The 17660-nt window shown below is 43.7% G+C and overlaps 2 protein-coding genes across 2 annotated transcripts; both read right to left on the bottom strand.

Annotated features, from left to right (window-relative positions):
• Positions 1–266: 266 nt before the first annotated feature.
• On the bottom strand, positions 267–3137 carry LOC130704359 (uncharacterized). The gene is made up of 4 exons (XM_059494142.1): positions 2330–3137; positions 1691–2262; positions 630–1562; positions 267–455 (listed from the first exon to the last, which is right to left on the bottom strand). Exons 1-4 carry the CDS (start codon positions 3135–3137, stop codon positions 267–269), a joined length of 2502 nt encoding a protein of 833 aa, XP_059350125.1.
• Positions 3138–5535: 2398 nt separating this feature from the next.
• On the bottom strand, positions 5536–14673 carry LOC130704361 (uncharacterized). Its single transcript, XM_057525810.2, has 3 exons — positions 14038–14673; positions 5711–5849; positions 5536–5621 (listed from the first exon to the last, which is right to left on the bottom strand). Exons 1-3 carry the CDS (start codon positions 14671–14673, stop codon positions 5536–5538), a joined length of 861 nt encoding a protein of 286 aa, XP_057381793.2.
• Positions 14674–17660: the final 2987 nt, after the last annotated feature.

The raw sequence follows: 17660 nt of genomic DNA, 5'->3' as shown, positions 1-17660 counted from the left end.
GTTTCCAGTTTTTTTTGTACTAAACAGCAAACAACCAGACTTTTGACCTTTATTTGAACTTGTATATAGGTGGCGCTAAGCTTAGTGACTTCTCCACCAGAGTTTGAGTTGTGATTTTCCTACGTTGTTTACAGTTGAGTGCTGGTATTGTGATTTTACTTGCTTGTTTTGATTTGCATTTACAATTCGTGGGTTTTTGAGGGGAGCTATTAATTATAGCTCCATTACAAACAGTACTTACATTTTTCAATGCCGAAATTGAACGTTTACGCTGTTAAGGATTCCATTTTCTCTTCTTTTGTGTAAACTTGTCGTTCCTTAGCCGCAACCATGATACATAATTTAGCCACCGGCCGAATACATGGTTTTGGATGGTTACTAAGCTTCATCTTTACAGCTCGAACGACATTATCCATGGCACTGGGAATAACTTCCAACACTTTGGACATCGGCCACTGCCCACGTAAAGTATTTGGTTCAACTGCAAGCACTAAATCTCCCACGGTGACGTTAGGTCTGTTTTCTTGCCATTTTCTCCCTTCTGTTAGGTGTGGAACGTATTCAAGGAGCCATCTATTCCAAAAATGTTTGAGGATGGCTTGACTTTGCAGAAACTGCTTGTTGGTTACGTTCATGTCTTCCACGTCGGCCAATTGTAGGGGCAAGTATGGCAGAGCTCCACCGTATAGAAAGTGGTTTGGCGTTAACGGATCCGGGTCTTCTGGGTCCATACTAAGATGTGTTAACGGCCGAGCGTTTAATAGAGCTTCTACTTCAGCGATTACGGTTCGTAACAATCGATCCGTGACTAGGCAATTACCGATGCTGGTCTTCATTGCCCGCTTACAGGATTGTACAATCCTTTCCCAAACACCACCGAAGTGGGGTCCATGGGGTGGAGAGAAGTGCCAGTCTATTTCATGACAAGCCATTACTGTTTGAAGTTCTTGGTGTTCGGGAACAAGTTCTTCTAGGGCTTGTCGCAACTCGTACTCGGCGGCGACAAAGTTTGTCCCATTGTCGCTATAAACGACCTTCGGTTTTCCACGTAGGCTAACAAAACGGGAGAAGCAGAGTGAGAACTCCTCCATCCTGAGCCCGTTGGCCACTTCCAGGTGAACTGCTCGTGTGGTGAAACACGTGAATAGGCTGATCCGACGTTTTTCGCGTCTTCTTCCCCTTCCACCAACTCGTACGCTTAAGGGTCCAAAGTAGTCGATCCCTGTGTACGTGAACGTAGGCAAATGAGGTGTCAAACGATGGACTGTTAGTGAAGCCATCAACGGAGGACTAGGTTTCATCGACGTCCGCTTACAAGGCCAGCAGTTGTTGATGATAGATTTTACCACCTTGCGTCCGGAAAGTATCCAAAAGCGTGAACGGAGGTCCGTCAGCAATCTCTCTGTCTTGACGTGCATGTTTCGAACGTGATAATCCCAAATTATCTTTTTCGTTAAAAGTTGAGATGCTGGTAGAAATATGGGGTGTGTGGCTGCATAGTCGATCGGCGCTTGAAGTATACGTCCGCCGATTCGCATTTGTCCAGCTCCATCCAATAAGGGCTGGAAGGTGCGAAGTTTTGATCTGAGTGGTAATTCCAGATTCTTCTGCACGCCCAGCGAAGGGCGTAGACTTCTTCAGCAAAGCCCTATTCTTGCGCGCGTACGATGCATTTCGTCAGTGACGTTACCATTTCTTCTACCGTTAGCTCTCCGACCATGGGTTTTTCATCGCGGTTTGCTTTGGCGTTGTTGGCAAATCTTGTACTCCAGACCAGCGCTCGTTGAATTTTCACCACGCTGGAAAAACGTGCAACGCATCGTTCGATGGCATGGTTCTCATCTTCCGTTTTGTCTGCCAAGACGCGAATCACGTTTACATCCCGTTCTTCATGCTCCGTTATTTCTTCCCAAGTGTACCATTCTGTTGGGTCCAAACTCAGGAACGGAGGTCCTCGGTGGAAGTAGAGCAATTCGTTGGTATCCTTGGGGTCGATACCCCTACCGCAGAGGTCAGCTGGGTTTGAATCTCCGGCAACATGACGCCATTGTCGACAACCTGTGTTTAGGAGTATCTTTCCGATGCGGTTGTTGACGAAGACTTCAAATCGACATGTCTTTGAATGGATCCACCGCAGCACCGTTTGTGAGTCTGAGGGGAAGGTTACTTGCCGCAAATCGATCTCCAGCTCACGGCAAATCGTGAGGGCGATGTTGAGACCTTCTACTGCCGCTTGTAACTCTAAACGTGGTATCGTGAGACCTTTCACCGGCGGGACGTGCGTTTTCGACATGACGAATGACACGTTGACGGACTGGTCTTCGAATACAGTGTGGAAGTAGGCTACTGCTCCGTACTCTTTGGAGCTTGCATTCTTGAAGACGTGGAGATGCTGTTGAGTCCAACGTCCTCGTTTGAAACGGAAGCATCTCGGCACTGATGCGACTCTTTTCCAGATGGTCGTACCAGCAATAAAAACGTTGACTCAATGTTTCCGGTACGACGTCGTCCCAACCGATCCGTTCTTCATTGGTCCAGATGTCTTGGAGTAGTGACTTCATTACGAAGATAACAGGTGCGACGAGTCCCAACGGGTCATAGACGCTGGAGATGATGCTTAGGAAGGCTCGCTTCGTGAGTGTCACGTTGTTTGGCGGCTTCCGAATCTTGAAAGTCAGCATATCTCGCTCGCTGACCCACATTACTCCCAGCGTTCTTTCGACGGGGAGTTTCTCCAAGTCCAAATCCAGTGTTGGTGACGCGAGGCCGAATTCTCGTAGCTCTGCGATCACCATTTTTGACGACGACGTCAATTTGGTCAAGTTGAATCCCCCTAGCTGAAGTAAGGACCTCATTTGGCGGGACCGTTTGATGACCTCGTCTTCGGAGTCGAAGGAGTCGAGATAATTGTCGACGTAGAAATTACGTCGAACGCTATCGGCTACGTCTGGAAACTGGCTGCGGTGGTCATCGGCCGTCTTGTTGAGGGCGAAGATGCAGCTCGTTGGGGAGGAGATGGCTCCAAATTCGTGCACCGTCATCTGGTACGTTAACGGAGCTGAAATACTGCCAGGCGTCCGGTAGAGAAATCTGAAGGCGGCCTGGTCTTCTTCCAGGACTTTCACTTGGTGGAACATTTTCTCAATGTCCGCTCCGACTGGTATGAGTTACGGCGGAAGCGGATGAGCACACCAAGCAGGCGATGTGCCACCAAACTCAGCAGCTCCATCGAATACGACACGAACTTTGGTCGATGAGCTGGAAGGGCTCACGACCCCGTGGTGTGGCAGATACCGTCTTGTTTGTCTCCGTCTGGGCTTCTTTGGTCGTTAGGAGTCGGGCATGTTTTAAGCCGATATATTCCTTGACCACTGCATCGTACCGTTGGGCAAACTCCGCGTCTCCATGAAAACGTCGTTCGAGGGCGTAGAGCCTCTTCAATCCAGATGCCCAATTGTTTGGGAGATTTACGTCGTCGGCTTTCCACATTAAGCCGACTAGGTACTGGTTGCCAATACGTTTTACGGAAGATTCTAGGATTCGTTTTCTTCAGATAGAACGGTGGTTCTATTTCTACTTCACTGGCCTCAAGTTGCCAGAACTTCTTCACCAGCTCGTTCAGGTCTTCGGGACGTTCCTCGGTGGCCAGATGAGCGATGAACCGGCGTCCGTCTTGTGGCGGGCCCGTTTGTCCACTCAAACACCAGCCAAACGGCGTCTTGAAGGCGATGGGCCCAGTGGTTCCAGCCGGCGGCTTGATGGAAGCTACATGATCATGGGCCTCTGCGACATCGATTCCTATCAGCACGATCACTTCCTCTTGTTGCACAGTCGGGACGTCAATACCAAGTAGGTGTTTCCATGACTCCAACTGTCGGGGTCGATCGGTGGATTCGGCGTCACCTTCAAATTGTCGACGGCGGAAGCGTGCTTGACTTCAAACTGGCTTTTACCATCACGAGATGTTAAGGCGAAGTTTACTACGGAAGCCGTAACGTTAGACGTGGCTCCGTCATACAAATGACGTTGTTGCGTTTGGATGGCCCAACGAGTCCCAACTTTCTTACTGTATCCAGGAAACCGAAAGTGTCGACCCATGTCTCGCCAGCCCCGATACGAACCGGTACAATCTTGAAATGTACACGTCGTTTTACGGTTTCCAAGTGGCTCAAGGTACCCAGGAATGCTGTCGAAGGTGGCGCTGATGGAGCAGTTGGATCCGCTAGCCTCCTCAATGGGGCGAATTCAGATCCATGAAGCAAGGTGTGGTGACGTGTTCCAGTACAATCAGCGACAGTGCAGCTGACATCGCTGGGACATTCTTTGCGTTCGTTTTTCCCGTAAGACATAACAAACATCTTCCGGACTTGAATACTTTCTCAGCCCTTTCGTTGGCGTGAGAGACATGAAGACGGTGCAGGTTGAGAGATGATGGCTCCTGCCGTTACATACAAAGCATTGCCACTGTTCCGCATTCCCGGCTTGCATCTTCCCCGATGTTGATCGGCTCCTTGGAGGCATGGTTGCTAAAGATGTTGACGCCGCTACTTTCGAACCTTCCATCGTCGATACGTGTCCAATGGTCGACGTTTGTTGGAAGCTGGGTTTCTTGACCGGCTTTCTTTCGTCGAACTTTACTTCTTTTCTTTACACTTTTGGACGTCGACGTAGGTGAAGACTGGAATACATTTTATCCACGTTGCTTGCTCATGGATTTTAACGTTACCCAGTCGTCTAAGTCTAGAACATTCAGTTCCACGCCTCTCTTTTTTCGTTTCTCGTTCCACTTATCTTCGAGGCTAGGCGTCAATTTTGTTTCAAGGGCCATCAACGTTGTACGGCTGTATAGCTCATGGAAGTACTTTGATTTTGAGAGCGTAGCTACAGCTCCGTGTAGACGGTTTGCGAAGGTCTTGAGGCTGGCAGCATCTAGGCTCTTCAATGGCGGGACCTGTAGAAGGTCGTCGAGGTATGTCTGGTCCATGATCTCAATTCGGCCGTAGACCGAACTTGGCTTTGATACAGGTGTTTGTATTGAAAGGTCTGATGGTAAAGTCAGATGTATATTCAAAAGCTTGTCCTCTTTCTGTTGCCTTGCTACAGTTGGCTACCGTAGTTTGTGATTGTACTAACGGATTGCTGCTTACCTGTTTTCTTAGTTCTTCTTGATATCGCGGCCACTTTTGTCACATTCTTCTAACGTCATTTGTTTGTTTACTCCGTGGTGTGTTAGACATTTTTCGTTTGGTGTTTTCCCATATATCACCGTTCTGTACTCGGATTGTTTGGTCAACGATGTATTCGAATTCTGATCCTTGTGGAAGTGGATCATCGTTTTTGAAAGGAAAGTGGGAAGTTAACTGGTTACTTTCGTCGGGTTTGTATATTATGTATATCGTGGCGTTTTAATTCACGAAGCGGTCTTTCTCCCCGATTCTGATTGATTGTGGATATCCCATTCTTTTTGATCCCCAGGCGTACGAAATGCGGTAAAGACTTTTGCCTCAATCTTCGAGAGGAGTGTTTAGCAAGAATTTAACTTCCTGCTGAATGGATCGTTTCCGTTTGGCTAACTGGAGTTCTCCGTAATCCTTGCACACTGATGTATCCAGGTGAGTATTCTGTATGCATGTATTTATAGTTGTTTTGAACATCTCGTACAGTTTTCTTGTAGTTTCCGTTGGAAAAATTAGGTATGTGAGCGGTATACCCACAACTTTGTAACCTTGCGGTGTGATGTCCCGATCTGGTTTGTTCTGGAACGAAATCTCAATCTGTCGATTGGTGTCGTAAAGTCGGTTGGTATTCTCAATGTTCGGGCATTCTTGGGAGTCGGAGATATCCGCTTCCTTTAATCAATGTTTGTGAGTATGAGTTATTTGTTGTTCTATCTGCCCACACAATTGTATTCTGGTTCTGGATGAAATGTCCTTCTCGCTGGGTGGTATTCAAAGGTCCGAAAGGACTTTCAATTCAGTCGTCTGGTTTTTCTTGTCGTAGCGTTATTTTTTCTGCTACACAATTAAGGGTATGGTATTGTTTTATGGCATACCATTGCCCTTTGCCTGTCGGTGTGGCTGTGAAACTCAGCCCTGCTCTTCTGGTCTGCATATTGTTATAACCACACTTCTTGTCGTTCACCATTTTTCAGCATTCCAGGGGGGGGGGAGGAAGGTATTAGTTTAGTTTCTTGTGAATAAATAGTGTCGAAGGATCCGATCCAAAATGATCCAGTTATTTTCTTTGTTTTTATCCACTGCTTGCAGGTCCAGCCTTTCCAAGAAGCTGCTGGTTTCTGTGTCGTTTTTAAAGTGTACAACGTGGGTATTCTTGGTATGTGAGCTGTATCTGATTCTTTGTTGTTGCAGTAATATGGTGCTTCTATGTCTAAAATTCCTCTGGTCTTTACTTTGTTATAGTCGCATGCGGTTGAATAAATGGGGTAAGTGGATGGGAGGATAGTGAGTAAATGGATGAATAATAGTATCAGTTCCATCTGTGAAAAAGAAAATTTTGAAGGTTTTTTAGAATTTCGATACTCTTTGGCGTTGCCGTAAGTTGTATCGTTGATTCGTCATTCTAGTGTATGCAGGTGTGTTTGGTGGGGGGAAGGGAGTATTTGGTGCGATGATCATATGAGGTGCCTCTTCGGTTGCGCAGGTATACGCGTTTCAGGAATAAGTTGTCTTTTGTCGTTACTAAATTGTTTTCTTGGTCATCCTGGTCTTCGTCGTACTGTTTCTCTTTTCGGTTGGTTTGATGCGTCTGATGTTCCTTCTGCTCCTAGTTTTCCTGGGACGTATAGTTTTAGGCGGTTGACGTGTACTATCGATTTTAGTTTTTCATTATTGGCGTGTTGAATCTCGTAAGTGACCTGAAAAACTTCTGGTGATTTTGAATAGTCCATTCCACCGGTTGATGAATTTTCCGGCAGTTGATGGGGTTTTCAGTAGCACAAAGTCACCGATGTTGTATTTGATTGCTTTTGTTCCTTTGTCGTAATATCTTTTTTGTTTTGTCTGCGCCCGAAATAGGTGTTTCTTCGCTAGTTGCTGAGCCTTCTTCCATTGCTGTGAGTACATTACACTGGTGTCTTCGTATGTTTCGTACCGTCTATCTATTTTGATGTCATTTGGGAGCACTGGTTGTCTTCCGAAGAATAGGAAGAATGGGCTTTGTTGCAGTGTCGATTTCTTCGCTGTGTTGTTGTAAGCAAATGTGACGAATGGAAGGTATTTGTCCCAGTTTTCCGGTTCATCCATCACGTAGCAAGCTAACATGTCACATAGGGTTCTAAAAAATAGTAAAATCGTTCTACTAATCCGTACGTTTGGCGATGGTATGCTGTTGTTCTGTTTTGTTTGATTTTGAATAATTTGCAAATTTCTTGGATTAAGCTCAACAGGAAATTAGTCCCTTGATCTGTCAGGACTACTTCGGGGGATCCATATTTGGTGTAAATATCATTAACCAAAATTCTAACAATTGTTTGGGCAGTTTGATCTTTCATTGGCACTGTAAAAAGGAAACGACTGGCGTAATCTGATGGGACTAAAATATACCTATGTTCCTTTGCGCTTTCTTGAACTGGGCCCACAATATCCATCGCAAGTCTTTCCCACACCCTTTCGGCTGGGGGCATAGGTTGCAATGGTGCTTTACTTCCTCCCACAGCCTGGCGTTTGGCGCCTTTTAGGCAATTTTTGATGTGTTCTGTTACGTTTTGTCGCATGTGGGGGAAAAAGTATTGCTCGCGAAGTCTGGCTATTGTTTTTTCTATTCCTAAATGTCCTGCTAACACGTGGTCATGATTTGCTCGTAAAATTCCTGTGACTAACGGTATTGGGACTACTAACTTTCCTTGCCTATCTGTTAATAGACCCTTTTCGTTGATTATAAACTTGCTTGAGAATCTGTTATTTCTACTTTTCTGGCTATCTTCTTGTATTTTCCTCAATTAATTTTGGCAATATTTATCTGCTCGCTCTACCCATCTTTCTTCTCTCCAAGACGCTCTTCTTCTGAAGACTTTCCCTCCCGAAACTTTCGCTTTCTTTTTGAATACTTTTATTTTCTCTCTCAAGTTGTTCTTGTTTCCTTAATCGATCGATCTTTAATTTGGTCTCTCGTCTTTCTTTGCGAATATTTTCAAGTTCTCTTATGACATTTTCATTTTCTGTAGCCCTTGTTTCTACTCGTGCTAGTGGCACGAGGATATGGGAATATATGGCTATGGGAATACGGCTTAGGGTGTCAGCATTTTGGTGCGACTTCCCAGGCCGGTATCCAATGACGATGTCAAATTCTTGTAGTTTGAGCGCCCATCTAGCTATTCTTCCTGCGGGTTCTGTCTTGCTCATTAACCATTCTAAAGGTCTATGGTCGGTAAATACGGTGAATCTGTGTTCGTATAGATATGTCCTAGACACATCGATTGCGTGTATGATTGCGTAAGCCTCTTTCTCTGTGGTTGACCACTTGGCCTCGCGGTCATTCAGATGTTTAGAGCTACACGCTATGACGACTTGCACGCCGTCTGATTCACGGGGTTCCTGGACGTCGGACTCCGCTGAATCCGCTGATTGAGGTAGAGTCTGCATCTGAGCCAATACTGCTCCTATTCCATATCCTGAAGCATCTGTGTAGATGATAAATTCGCGCGTGAAATCTGGATACCCTAGGATAGGTCTAGTTATGAGACAGTTCTTTATGCAGTCAAAGGCGTCCCTTTGTTCCTCTCCCCCATTTCCACTTGGCTGATTTTCTCGTTAGCGCTGTCAGTGGGGGCTTTATCAGCAAAAGCCGGAATGAATTTTCTGTAATAGCTAGCCAGACCTAAAAAAGAGCTCACGGTTTAAAATTTTTTCACGTTTTTGGGAGCTGGGTATTTGATGATTGCTTCTAGGTTTTTCGTACTTGGTGTCATTCCTTTTTTCGAAACAATGTATCCTAAATACTCTAACTCTTCTTTAAAAAATTCACATTTCCTTCTTTTTAACTTGAGTCGTGCGTCTTGAAGTAGCTTAACTTTACTGTTTCGAGTCCGACGTCCAGGAACCCCGTGAATCAGACGGCGTGCAAGTCGTCATAGCGTATAGCTCTAAACATCTGAACGACCGCGAGGCCAAGTGGTCAACCACAGAGAAAGAGGCTTACGCAATCATCCACGCAAGTGTTTAGGACTTATCTATACGGACGAAGACTCACCGTATTTACCGACCATAGACCTTTAGAATGGCTGATGAGCAAGACAGAACCCGCAGGAAGATTAGGTAGATGGTCACTCAAATTACAAGAAACCGACATTGCCATTGGATATCGGCCTGGGAAGTCGCACCAAACTGCTGACACTCTAAGCCGTATTCCGATAGTTCCACAAGCACGAGTAGAAACAAGGGCAACGGAAAAAATTCTCATGAGAGAGCTTGAAAGTATTCGAAAAGAAAGCGACAGACTAAAGAAACAATTAAAGATCAAAAGATTAAAGAAACAAGAACACCTTGAAAATGAAAGTCTTCAAAAGAAAGGGGAAGGTTTCTAGAGAAAAGGTCTTCAAAAGAAAAACGAAAATTTCGAGAGGGAAAACGTAAAACTTGAGAGGGAAAGTGAAAGTGAAAGTAAAAGGTCTTACTCGTACTCATACTCCCAAATGACATCAAAATAGACTGACGGTACGAAACATAGGAAGACACCAGCGGAATGTACCCACATCAGTGAAAGATGGTTCAGCAACTGGCAAAAAAAAACACCTATGTCGGGCACAGACGAAACAATGAAGATACTACGATGAGCATTGAAGTACAACGTTGGTGACTTTGTGCTGCTGAAATCCCAACCGGGAAATTAAATACCGGGAAACTTAGAAACAGAAGGAACATCGCAAGCGACAAACCAAACGAAAAATGAAACAGTACGTCGAGGACCAGGAAGACCAAGAAAACACTTCAATAACAACCAAAAACAGCTTACCCCTAGAACGCGTATACTTCGAGCAACAGAAGAGGAGTCTTATATAATCATCGGCCTTTACCATACCAAATAAACCTGCATACACTAGAATGACGAATCCACGATACAATTTACGGCAACGCCACGGAGTATCGAGATTCTAAAAGAACCTTCAAATTTTCTTTCTCACAGATGGAACTGATACTATTATTCGTCCACATACTCACCATCATTCCATCCACGTATACAATTTATTCAACCGTATGCGACTGTAACAACGTAAAGAGTACTGTAACAAGCACCATATTACTACAACAACAGGAAACTGATACATCACGCTTTCCCAGAATACCTATTTTGTACTCTTTAAAAACGACGCTGAAGCCAACAGCTTCTTGGAAAGGTTGGACATGCAGACAATGGGTAAAAACGAAGAAAATAACAGGATCATTTTGGATCAGATCCTTGGACACAGAATATCCACAAGAAACAACTAATAACCCCACTGGAATGCTGGAGAATGGTAAACGACAAGAAGTGTGGCAATAACAATATGCAGACCGGACCCTCAGGCCTGAGTTTCACAGCCACCCCGACAGGCGAAGGAAAATGGTACGCCATAAAGGAATATCATGCCCTCAACTGTGTAGCAGAATAAATCACCCTACGACAGGAAAAACCAGACGATCCAATTGAAAGCCCTTTCGGACCGTTGAATACCACCCAGCAAGAAGGTCACTTCATCCAGAATCAAAACACAATTCTGTGGGGAGATAGAACAACAAACAATTCGTACACACAAACGTTGCTTAAAGGAAACGGATACTTAGAACTTCCAAGAATGCCGGAACGCGAAAACACCAGCGGTCTATACGACACGAATCGACAGATCGAGATCCTCAACAAACCAGATCGAGACATCACACTATAAGGTTACAAAGTTGTGGGTATACCACTCACATACCTAATTTTTCCTCCTGAAACTATAAGAAAACTGTACGAGATGTTCAAAACTACTATAAATACATGCCTACACAATACCAACCTGGATACATCAGTGTACAAGCTCTATAGAGAACTCCAACTACTCCAACTCCTCCAACTATCCAAGTGAAAACGGTCCATTCAGCAAGAAGTTACATTTTTACATAAGAATGGGATATCAACAAGCAATCAGAATCGAGGAAAAAGAACGGTTAATAATATACAACCCCACGATATACATATTCTACACACCTGAAAAAAGCAACCAGTTAACTGTTCACTTTCGTTTCAACAACGATGATCCACTTCCAAAAGGATCAGAATTCGAATACATCGTCGACCAAACAATACGAGTACAGAACGGCGATATCTGTATCACGGAAGGAGAAGCAGGCCAATTGATTGTAGCCAAATGTTCGGAATATTCAACACGATGGATCCTCAATCAACAAAATTGTCAATTAATGTCACAGGAATCGTGTCAATTTATTACCCTAGGATCATACCGAGCTATTATACTGACAGAATGCAGAGACGAAGAAAACAGCGCAAAACAACAATGGATCTTCGAAACTGTAAACAACAATCCTGAATCCTTAGAAAATTTTCGGGATACAACATTAGCAGAAATGCAGGAAATTCAGTAAAAAAACGAAAGGCAATCACAACCACGATTAATTCACCACTATTCGGAGGAATTTAAAAGACTAATCACGGCAGCGGAAATATAATCTGGGACATGATTGCCTGGGGATTATTGAAAAATGGGAAAACACCGAATGAAAAGTGTCTAATACACCACGGAGTAAACAGACAAATGACATTGGAAGTGACACTGAGTGGCTGAGATGTCAAGAAGAACTACGAAAACTGGTAAGCAGCAACGATCCATTAGGCAATCACAAACTACGGTAGCCAACTGTAGCAAAGCAACGAAAAGAGGACAAGCTTTTACATATACGTCTGGCTTCACCATCAGACCGTTGCTGCCAGCCAACACGACAATGCTAGTCCTCCAGGAATGCGCTAACACCAGCTGAATTTCGGGCGCATTCGATCACACAGGACAGCTCATGGCAACAGATAGAACTGGGTTACATTCACCTGCATCAGGCAGGAAGTGTCTAACGCAGAGAGTAGGTCGAGTGAGCCTGGGGCATTGTCACAGTTCCAGCCAGACACAAGATTTTAGCTTCGAGTATCGGAATCCACACCAGCCAAGGATGCTTTCAGCGGCAGCCATCATAGCACTATAGCAAACTATAGCCATCACACACATAGCAAAATCCACAACAACGACAATCACTACAACAACTACGAAGCCCACAATAAAAACAACATTGGGACAACGACAAAAACAACGGTAAAAACTACAAGTACAATTAGGCCAGTTACAAACACAGCAGCCAACGACAACGCATAAGACAACAACTAAACTCAGTATGCCACCAACATTAACAACGCCCCCCTCAATTACAAAGCCAATAATCACGTCAACAAACACTAAACCAACCACTACTACTAGATCTACGACAACTGCTAAAGTAACTTCAACTACTTCAACAACAACCACAACTACTAAGCCTACGTCAACAACAATAACGCCCAAGGCGACAAAATCCACAACAACAACGACAACGCGCAAACCGATCTCAACTACGCAAAGTACGACGACAGTGAAAGAAAGTTCAACGGCCCCACGGTCATCAACACAGACAACTAGAATGACCCCATTAGCTACAACAGAAACAACGTCTACAACAGAAGAAAATCAAATTCAGGCCATCGAGGAAAACAACATTCAAAATTTACCGTCAGCAGAGTCCTTGATAATTTCAATGGAGCAGAAAACTGAAGATTCATTAAGTAATGAATATTTGGAAAGCGGTCTACCCAAAAATATCGAAGAATTCAACGACAAGATAAAATACGAAATAAATAAAATGCACGACCAATATAAAATCAGCATTGAAATAGAACACGCGAACAAACTCGCAAAAGAAGTTCGGGCCGTTTATTGTCGACTATCAGCAATCAAAAGAACACAAGCTGTTATCTTAGCTCAAATCAACGGAATTTTAGCTACAGCAGCGATAGGTTTACCAATCTGCACGAGTGTACAAGACTTCGGTCAAGTAATGACACTTCGGCAATGCGAAGCAAAGAGAATTTTTTCATTAGCAAATGAAACCAAATGTGGATTTTAACCGTTCTTTACTTACGAAGGAAAGAACTGTACAATCGGAACAGATGGATGGTCAATTCATCCATACTCCGACAGTTTTTGGAAAATACCTTTAGTAAATTTAAATAGAAATCCACACACCTGGGAACACGACTCTACAGCAGGAGATTGGATGCACCAGAAACCTAGCATTCACATGCCTAATTTAGACCTCATTACAGAATTTGAAGAACTCCATCTTAATGATTTCGACTTCTCGCTGAAACGTCATCCAGCACATGAAACAATGGAGATGGAACAATTGAATATCCTAAATAGGCAGAATGCAAAAAGGAAATTCCAATTTTATTGGAGACATTGTGATGTCAGAACAACAAGATAATCAAATAGGTCATATGTTCTCATGGTTCGACGAATTAAAAATAATAAGTCTATCAGTGATTGGATTCGTGCTATTTCTCGTATGCTTACGGATCTTCATCGTTTGCAATAGGTTATGAAACTTTACAATTGAGTGAATTTCAATATCTACATTCAAACAGCATCAAATATAGGTGTATCCAACAGGAATATAGTATGATACAGTGAGTTTTATGATCTACATTCAAACAGAATTAAATATACGCGTATTCAATGTGAATATAGTGTTATCAAATCAGATTCATGATATACATTCAAACAGTATCAAATATACGTATATTAAATGTGAATATAGTGTAATAGAATCAGTTTCATGATCTACATTCAAACAGTTTTAAATAGACGTGTATTCAATGTGAATATAGTGTTATAGAATCCTAGCCATAATCTACATTCAAACAGCATCAAATATACGTGTATTCAATGTGAATATAGTGTAATACAGTTACTTTCAAAATCTACATTAAAACAGCATCAATTATACGGGTAACCGCTTTCACCTTGCCGCCGTAGCCAGGGACCAATTCTGTAACAATGGCCTTCGGCCATGACACTCGCTTGATGTTCGGCTCTTTTAATAAGACAACTTCGCCAACACGTGGGATTCTCGTACCCTTGCCTTTGCGATAGTAAAATCGCTTAAGGTCGGACAAGTACGAGTCTTGCCAAAGTCTCCACCATGTTAGTGCGTGCTCGCTTCTTTGCTTATCCAATTCAATAAGTTCGTCACGGCTCATTTTCGTAGAGTCGGGTGACTCTGTTGTGGCACCAGGTTGCCTTCCAGTCAGCAGCTTTTGCGGAGATAAAACTTCAAATGATTGTGCGTCTCCAGACACATAAGTGAGAGGCCGTGAGTTCACGATAGTTTCGTTTTCGACCAAAATGGTGTGAAGCTGGTCGTAGCTCACTTTCATTTTCCCCAACACTTTTCTTAACGGTTCTTTAACGGAGCGCACCATTCTCTCCCAGAACCCGCCCCACCAGGGAGCTAAGCTGTGGGAAAATTTCCACTTGATACCCTTGCTTGACAACCAGTTGGCTAAGGTAGGATCTTCTGATATCAGTTTTGCCGCACATGTAAATGTTGACGCGTTGTCACTGTAGATAATTTTGCAATCTTCTCTACGCGATATCATTCTTCTTAACGCGTGCATAAACGTTTGGGCAGTCAGATGGGTCACAAGTTCCAAATGCACGGCTCTTGTGACGGCACAAGTAAACAAACACGCATGCACTTTTATCTCTCCTACACGAGTTTTTTCGATATCGTTCCCTTCACTGTATTTTTCGATTAGGATGACTTCTTCTAAGACGTACATTGGTCCGAAGTAGTCAATCCAGATGACTTCAAAGGGTTGTGCTCTATTGGTGTGATCCAAGGGCATTGAAGCCGTTTCTTCATTCAAGGGACGCGATTGCACTCGTTGACACTTCACACACTGTTTAATAGCACTTTTTATTCGTTGGCGGGCGCGAATGATCCAAAAACGAGTTCGCAAAAACGTCAGAGTGTTTTGGACACCGGCATGTTTCCGTTTGACATGATGATATTGGTCATCATGTCCACAATCTTCTCGTTTGCTGGGAGAAGAATCGGCGGGTCGATCAGCAACTCCTTTAAGGCTGGACCTACTCTTCCAGTTACTCGAATCAGTTTTTCTTGCGCATCCCAAATAGGTCTTAAGGTTTCCAGGTTGTATAGCAGTTTACCAAGCGGCGTTCCATTTTGAAGCGATTCGTAGATTTCTGGAAATGCTCTTTTCTGAATGTACTTCAAAATAAAGTTTTCGGCGGTGGTGATTTCGTGGACAGAAAGGCATGGTATTTCCCTGACCGTTTGTGGTGTTTCATTGACCGCTTCGATTGCCTTACCGAGCGAATCCTTTCTAAAAAGTCTAAACATCCAGGCAATTGTTCGTAGAAACCGCAGATAACTGCTTGCCCTTGATGCCAACGCATCAAACCAATCCAGGATACTGCTAACTACGAGACTTTCGATTCTTTTCTTGGATCTTGCCTCAATCTCCATCGACTGCATTTCTTCTGATGTCAGATTTACTTGTTGCGGCCATTCTATTTCGTCATTATCAGCCAGGATGGACCTCCCCACCAAAAAGAAGCCACAATCGATTTTTTGACTGTGGTTCCTCTTGATGCGTAGTCTGCTGGATTGTCTTTCCCAGGGCAATGTTTCCATTGTTCTGGTTTGGACCTTCTTCTAATGGCTTCACCTCTGTTTCTGACAAACAGTTTCCAACGGGTTGGCTCACCTTTTATCCACCCTAAAGTTGCCATTGAGTCTGTCCATAGATGCACTTTCCATTGGACCTTGTCAACTGCATTGACAATTCTTTCAGCCAATATACTACCGAGCTCGGCACTGAGCAATTCTAATCTCGGTAGCGATACTTCATTCTTCGGAAGCGGTGCTGCTCTTGTCTTGCAACAAATTAGGCAAATGAAATTAGGATATTGCGATTTCGCGTAAGGCACTGCACCATATGCTTTTGTTGAAGCGTCGCAAAATATGTGCAACTCTTGTGTGTGCTTGTTTGGTGCCAAAGAAATCATTCTTGGTACTTGTATTTTCTCAATTGCTTCGAGATCTTCAACTATTGATCTGAATTGGATCTCCGTCTCTTTGGGCACTTCATCGTCCCATCCGATTTTGATTTGCCACAATTCTTGAAAAAGAAGCTTGAATTGTAACGTGACGGGTCCAATTAGTCTAAGTGGGTCGAACAGTTTCGTCGAAATTTTGGCGAAGGATCTTTTCGTTAAAATTTTGACTTTTGTAGCTGCATCTACAATTACGCCAGACTTGAAATAAAAGCAATCCGTGCTTGTATTCCATCTTACACCAAGTACTTTCTGCGGGTCTCAGTTAAGACACGAGTGTGAGTTGGTTGAGTCTTCCGTTAAATTTTGTTTTTGTAGATATCTACGCAGTTCACTGTTGTTAGTCACCCATTTTCTTAGGTCCATTTTGGCATCACGTCAAGCATGTTCGGGTTTAGGTTGGTTCCTTCTTCTAGGCAGTCGTTGGCGCTGAAACCTGTTTCGGTTTTGCTGAACCGTGTAAAACAGGCCTAACTCTGCTGGTTATTTTGTCTCTTCTCACAACCGGATTGATAGGGAAGGATAGTGTAGATACCCCCAAATGATGTATCTGCTTGGAAATGAACCTGAATTCTTTTAGTTTGCCGAATTCGGCTTCATATGAAGTCTTCATTTCCTTATCCCTTTCCAATCTTCTTATCAGCGCCTTTGCCTGACCCTTTGCCATGGCTTCATTCTTGCTCAGACGATTTTTGTTTTCATTCCATTGAAGTGGTGCCACATAATGTCCATCTTCATATTGAATGATGGAGTCTGTATAGGATTTCCACTGGATAGATAGTGGAATTTTTTCTAGTGGATCCAAGCTTTCCAGCTTCCACCATCTGGCGAAATCTATTTCGTCAGTTTTCGGGTCCGTATCTTCTTCCAAATTTTCTGGTGTTCCTAGTTTGGCTTTTAAGAGAAAGCCGATTGCCGTGTTAGACGATATCGCCACTGTCTCATCTTGCCCTAGTAATAACCATCCAAATTTACTTTCTATCGCTCGAATACCCGTTTTCGAGACGATCTGTTTCGAGCCGAGAACCTTCCAGACTTGATTCGCTTCGATCATGACGTTGATTTGGCACGGTCCTGCTCTTCCGCTTATAATTCTGTCATCTGTGAGTTGGTATCCTTGATTCCAAAGTTCGCTGAAGAATTCTGTCTTTTTTGATCCAGCAACCTTTCCGATTTCGGGCTGCTCGATCGCTTCTAATTCAATCTCTTCGGCTTGTGGGATGATTCCTCGCAGTCGCAACTTTCTTACGCTCCGTTCTTTTTCTGGATGCATGTGCCCCACTGCTTGCAGCTTCAGATTCATCTGCCCGACCTCCTGTAGTCCTAAAGTTTGAGCCAATTCACTCCGAATTAAGGTTGCATTCGATCCTTGATCGATATAAGGAATAGCTTTCAACCATCCTCTTGGGTCCTCTACTATTACTGTTGCCAGAGCCAAGGCATTTCCAACACCTTTTTTCTTTTTTGACTTGCTCAATTTTCTTTTCTAGTGTGACATCACATT

Source organism: Daphnia carinata, chromosome 2 (assembly GCF_022539665.2).
Source record: "Daphnia carinata strain CSIRO-1 chromosome 2, CSIRO_AGI_Dcar_HiC_V3, whole genome shotgun sequence".
NCBI classification, from domain to species: Eukaryota; Metazoa; Arthropoda; class Branchiopoda; order Diplostraca; family Daphniidae; genus Daphnia; species Daphnia carinata.
This window is presented reverse-complemented; position numbering and strand designations above follow the sequence as displayed.

What these genes read in the sequence shown, in the direction of transcription:
- LOC130704361 (XM_057525810.2), bottom strand. Translation starts at nt 14,673, where the DNA reads ATGATATCGCGTAGAGAAGATTGCAAAATTATCTACAGTGACAACGCG. An exon ending in TCCCTGGCTACGGCGGCAAG is followed by an intron (nt 5,850 to 14,037) that starts GTGAAAGCGGTT and finishes CATTGATTAAAG; the next exon opens with GAAGCGGATATCTCCGACTC. An exon ending in GCAAGGTTACAAAGTTGTGG is followed by an intron (nt 5,622 to 5,710) that starts GTATACCGCTCA and finishes ACATGCATACAG; the next exon opens with AATACTCACCTGGATACATC.
- LOC130704359 (XM_059494142.1), bottom strand. Translation starts at nt 3,137, where the DNA reads ATGTTCCACCAAGTGAAAGTCCTGGAAGAAGACCAGGCCGCCTTCAGA. An exon ending in AGCTAACGGTAGAAGAAATG is followed by an intron (nt 1,563 to 1,690) that starts GTAACGTCACTG and finishes CGCACCTTCCAG; the next exon opens with CCCTTATTGGATGGAGCTGG. An exon ending in CCGACGTGGAAGACATGAAC is followed by an intron (nt 456 to 629) that starts GTAACCAACAAG and finishes TTACGTGGGCAG; the next exon opens with TGGCCGATGTCCAAAGTGTT.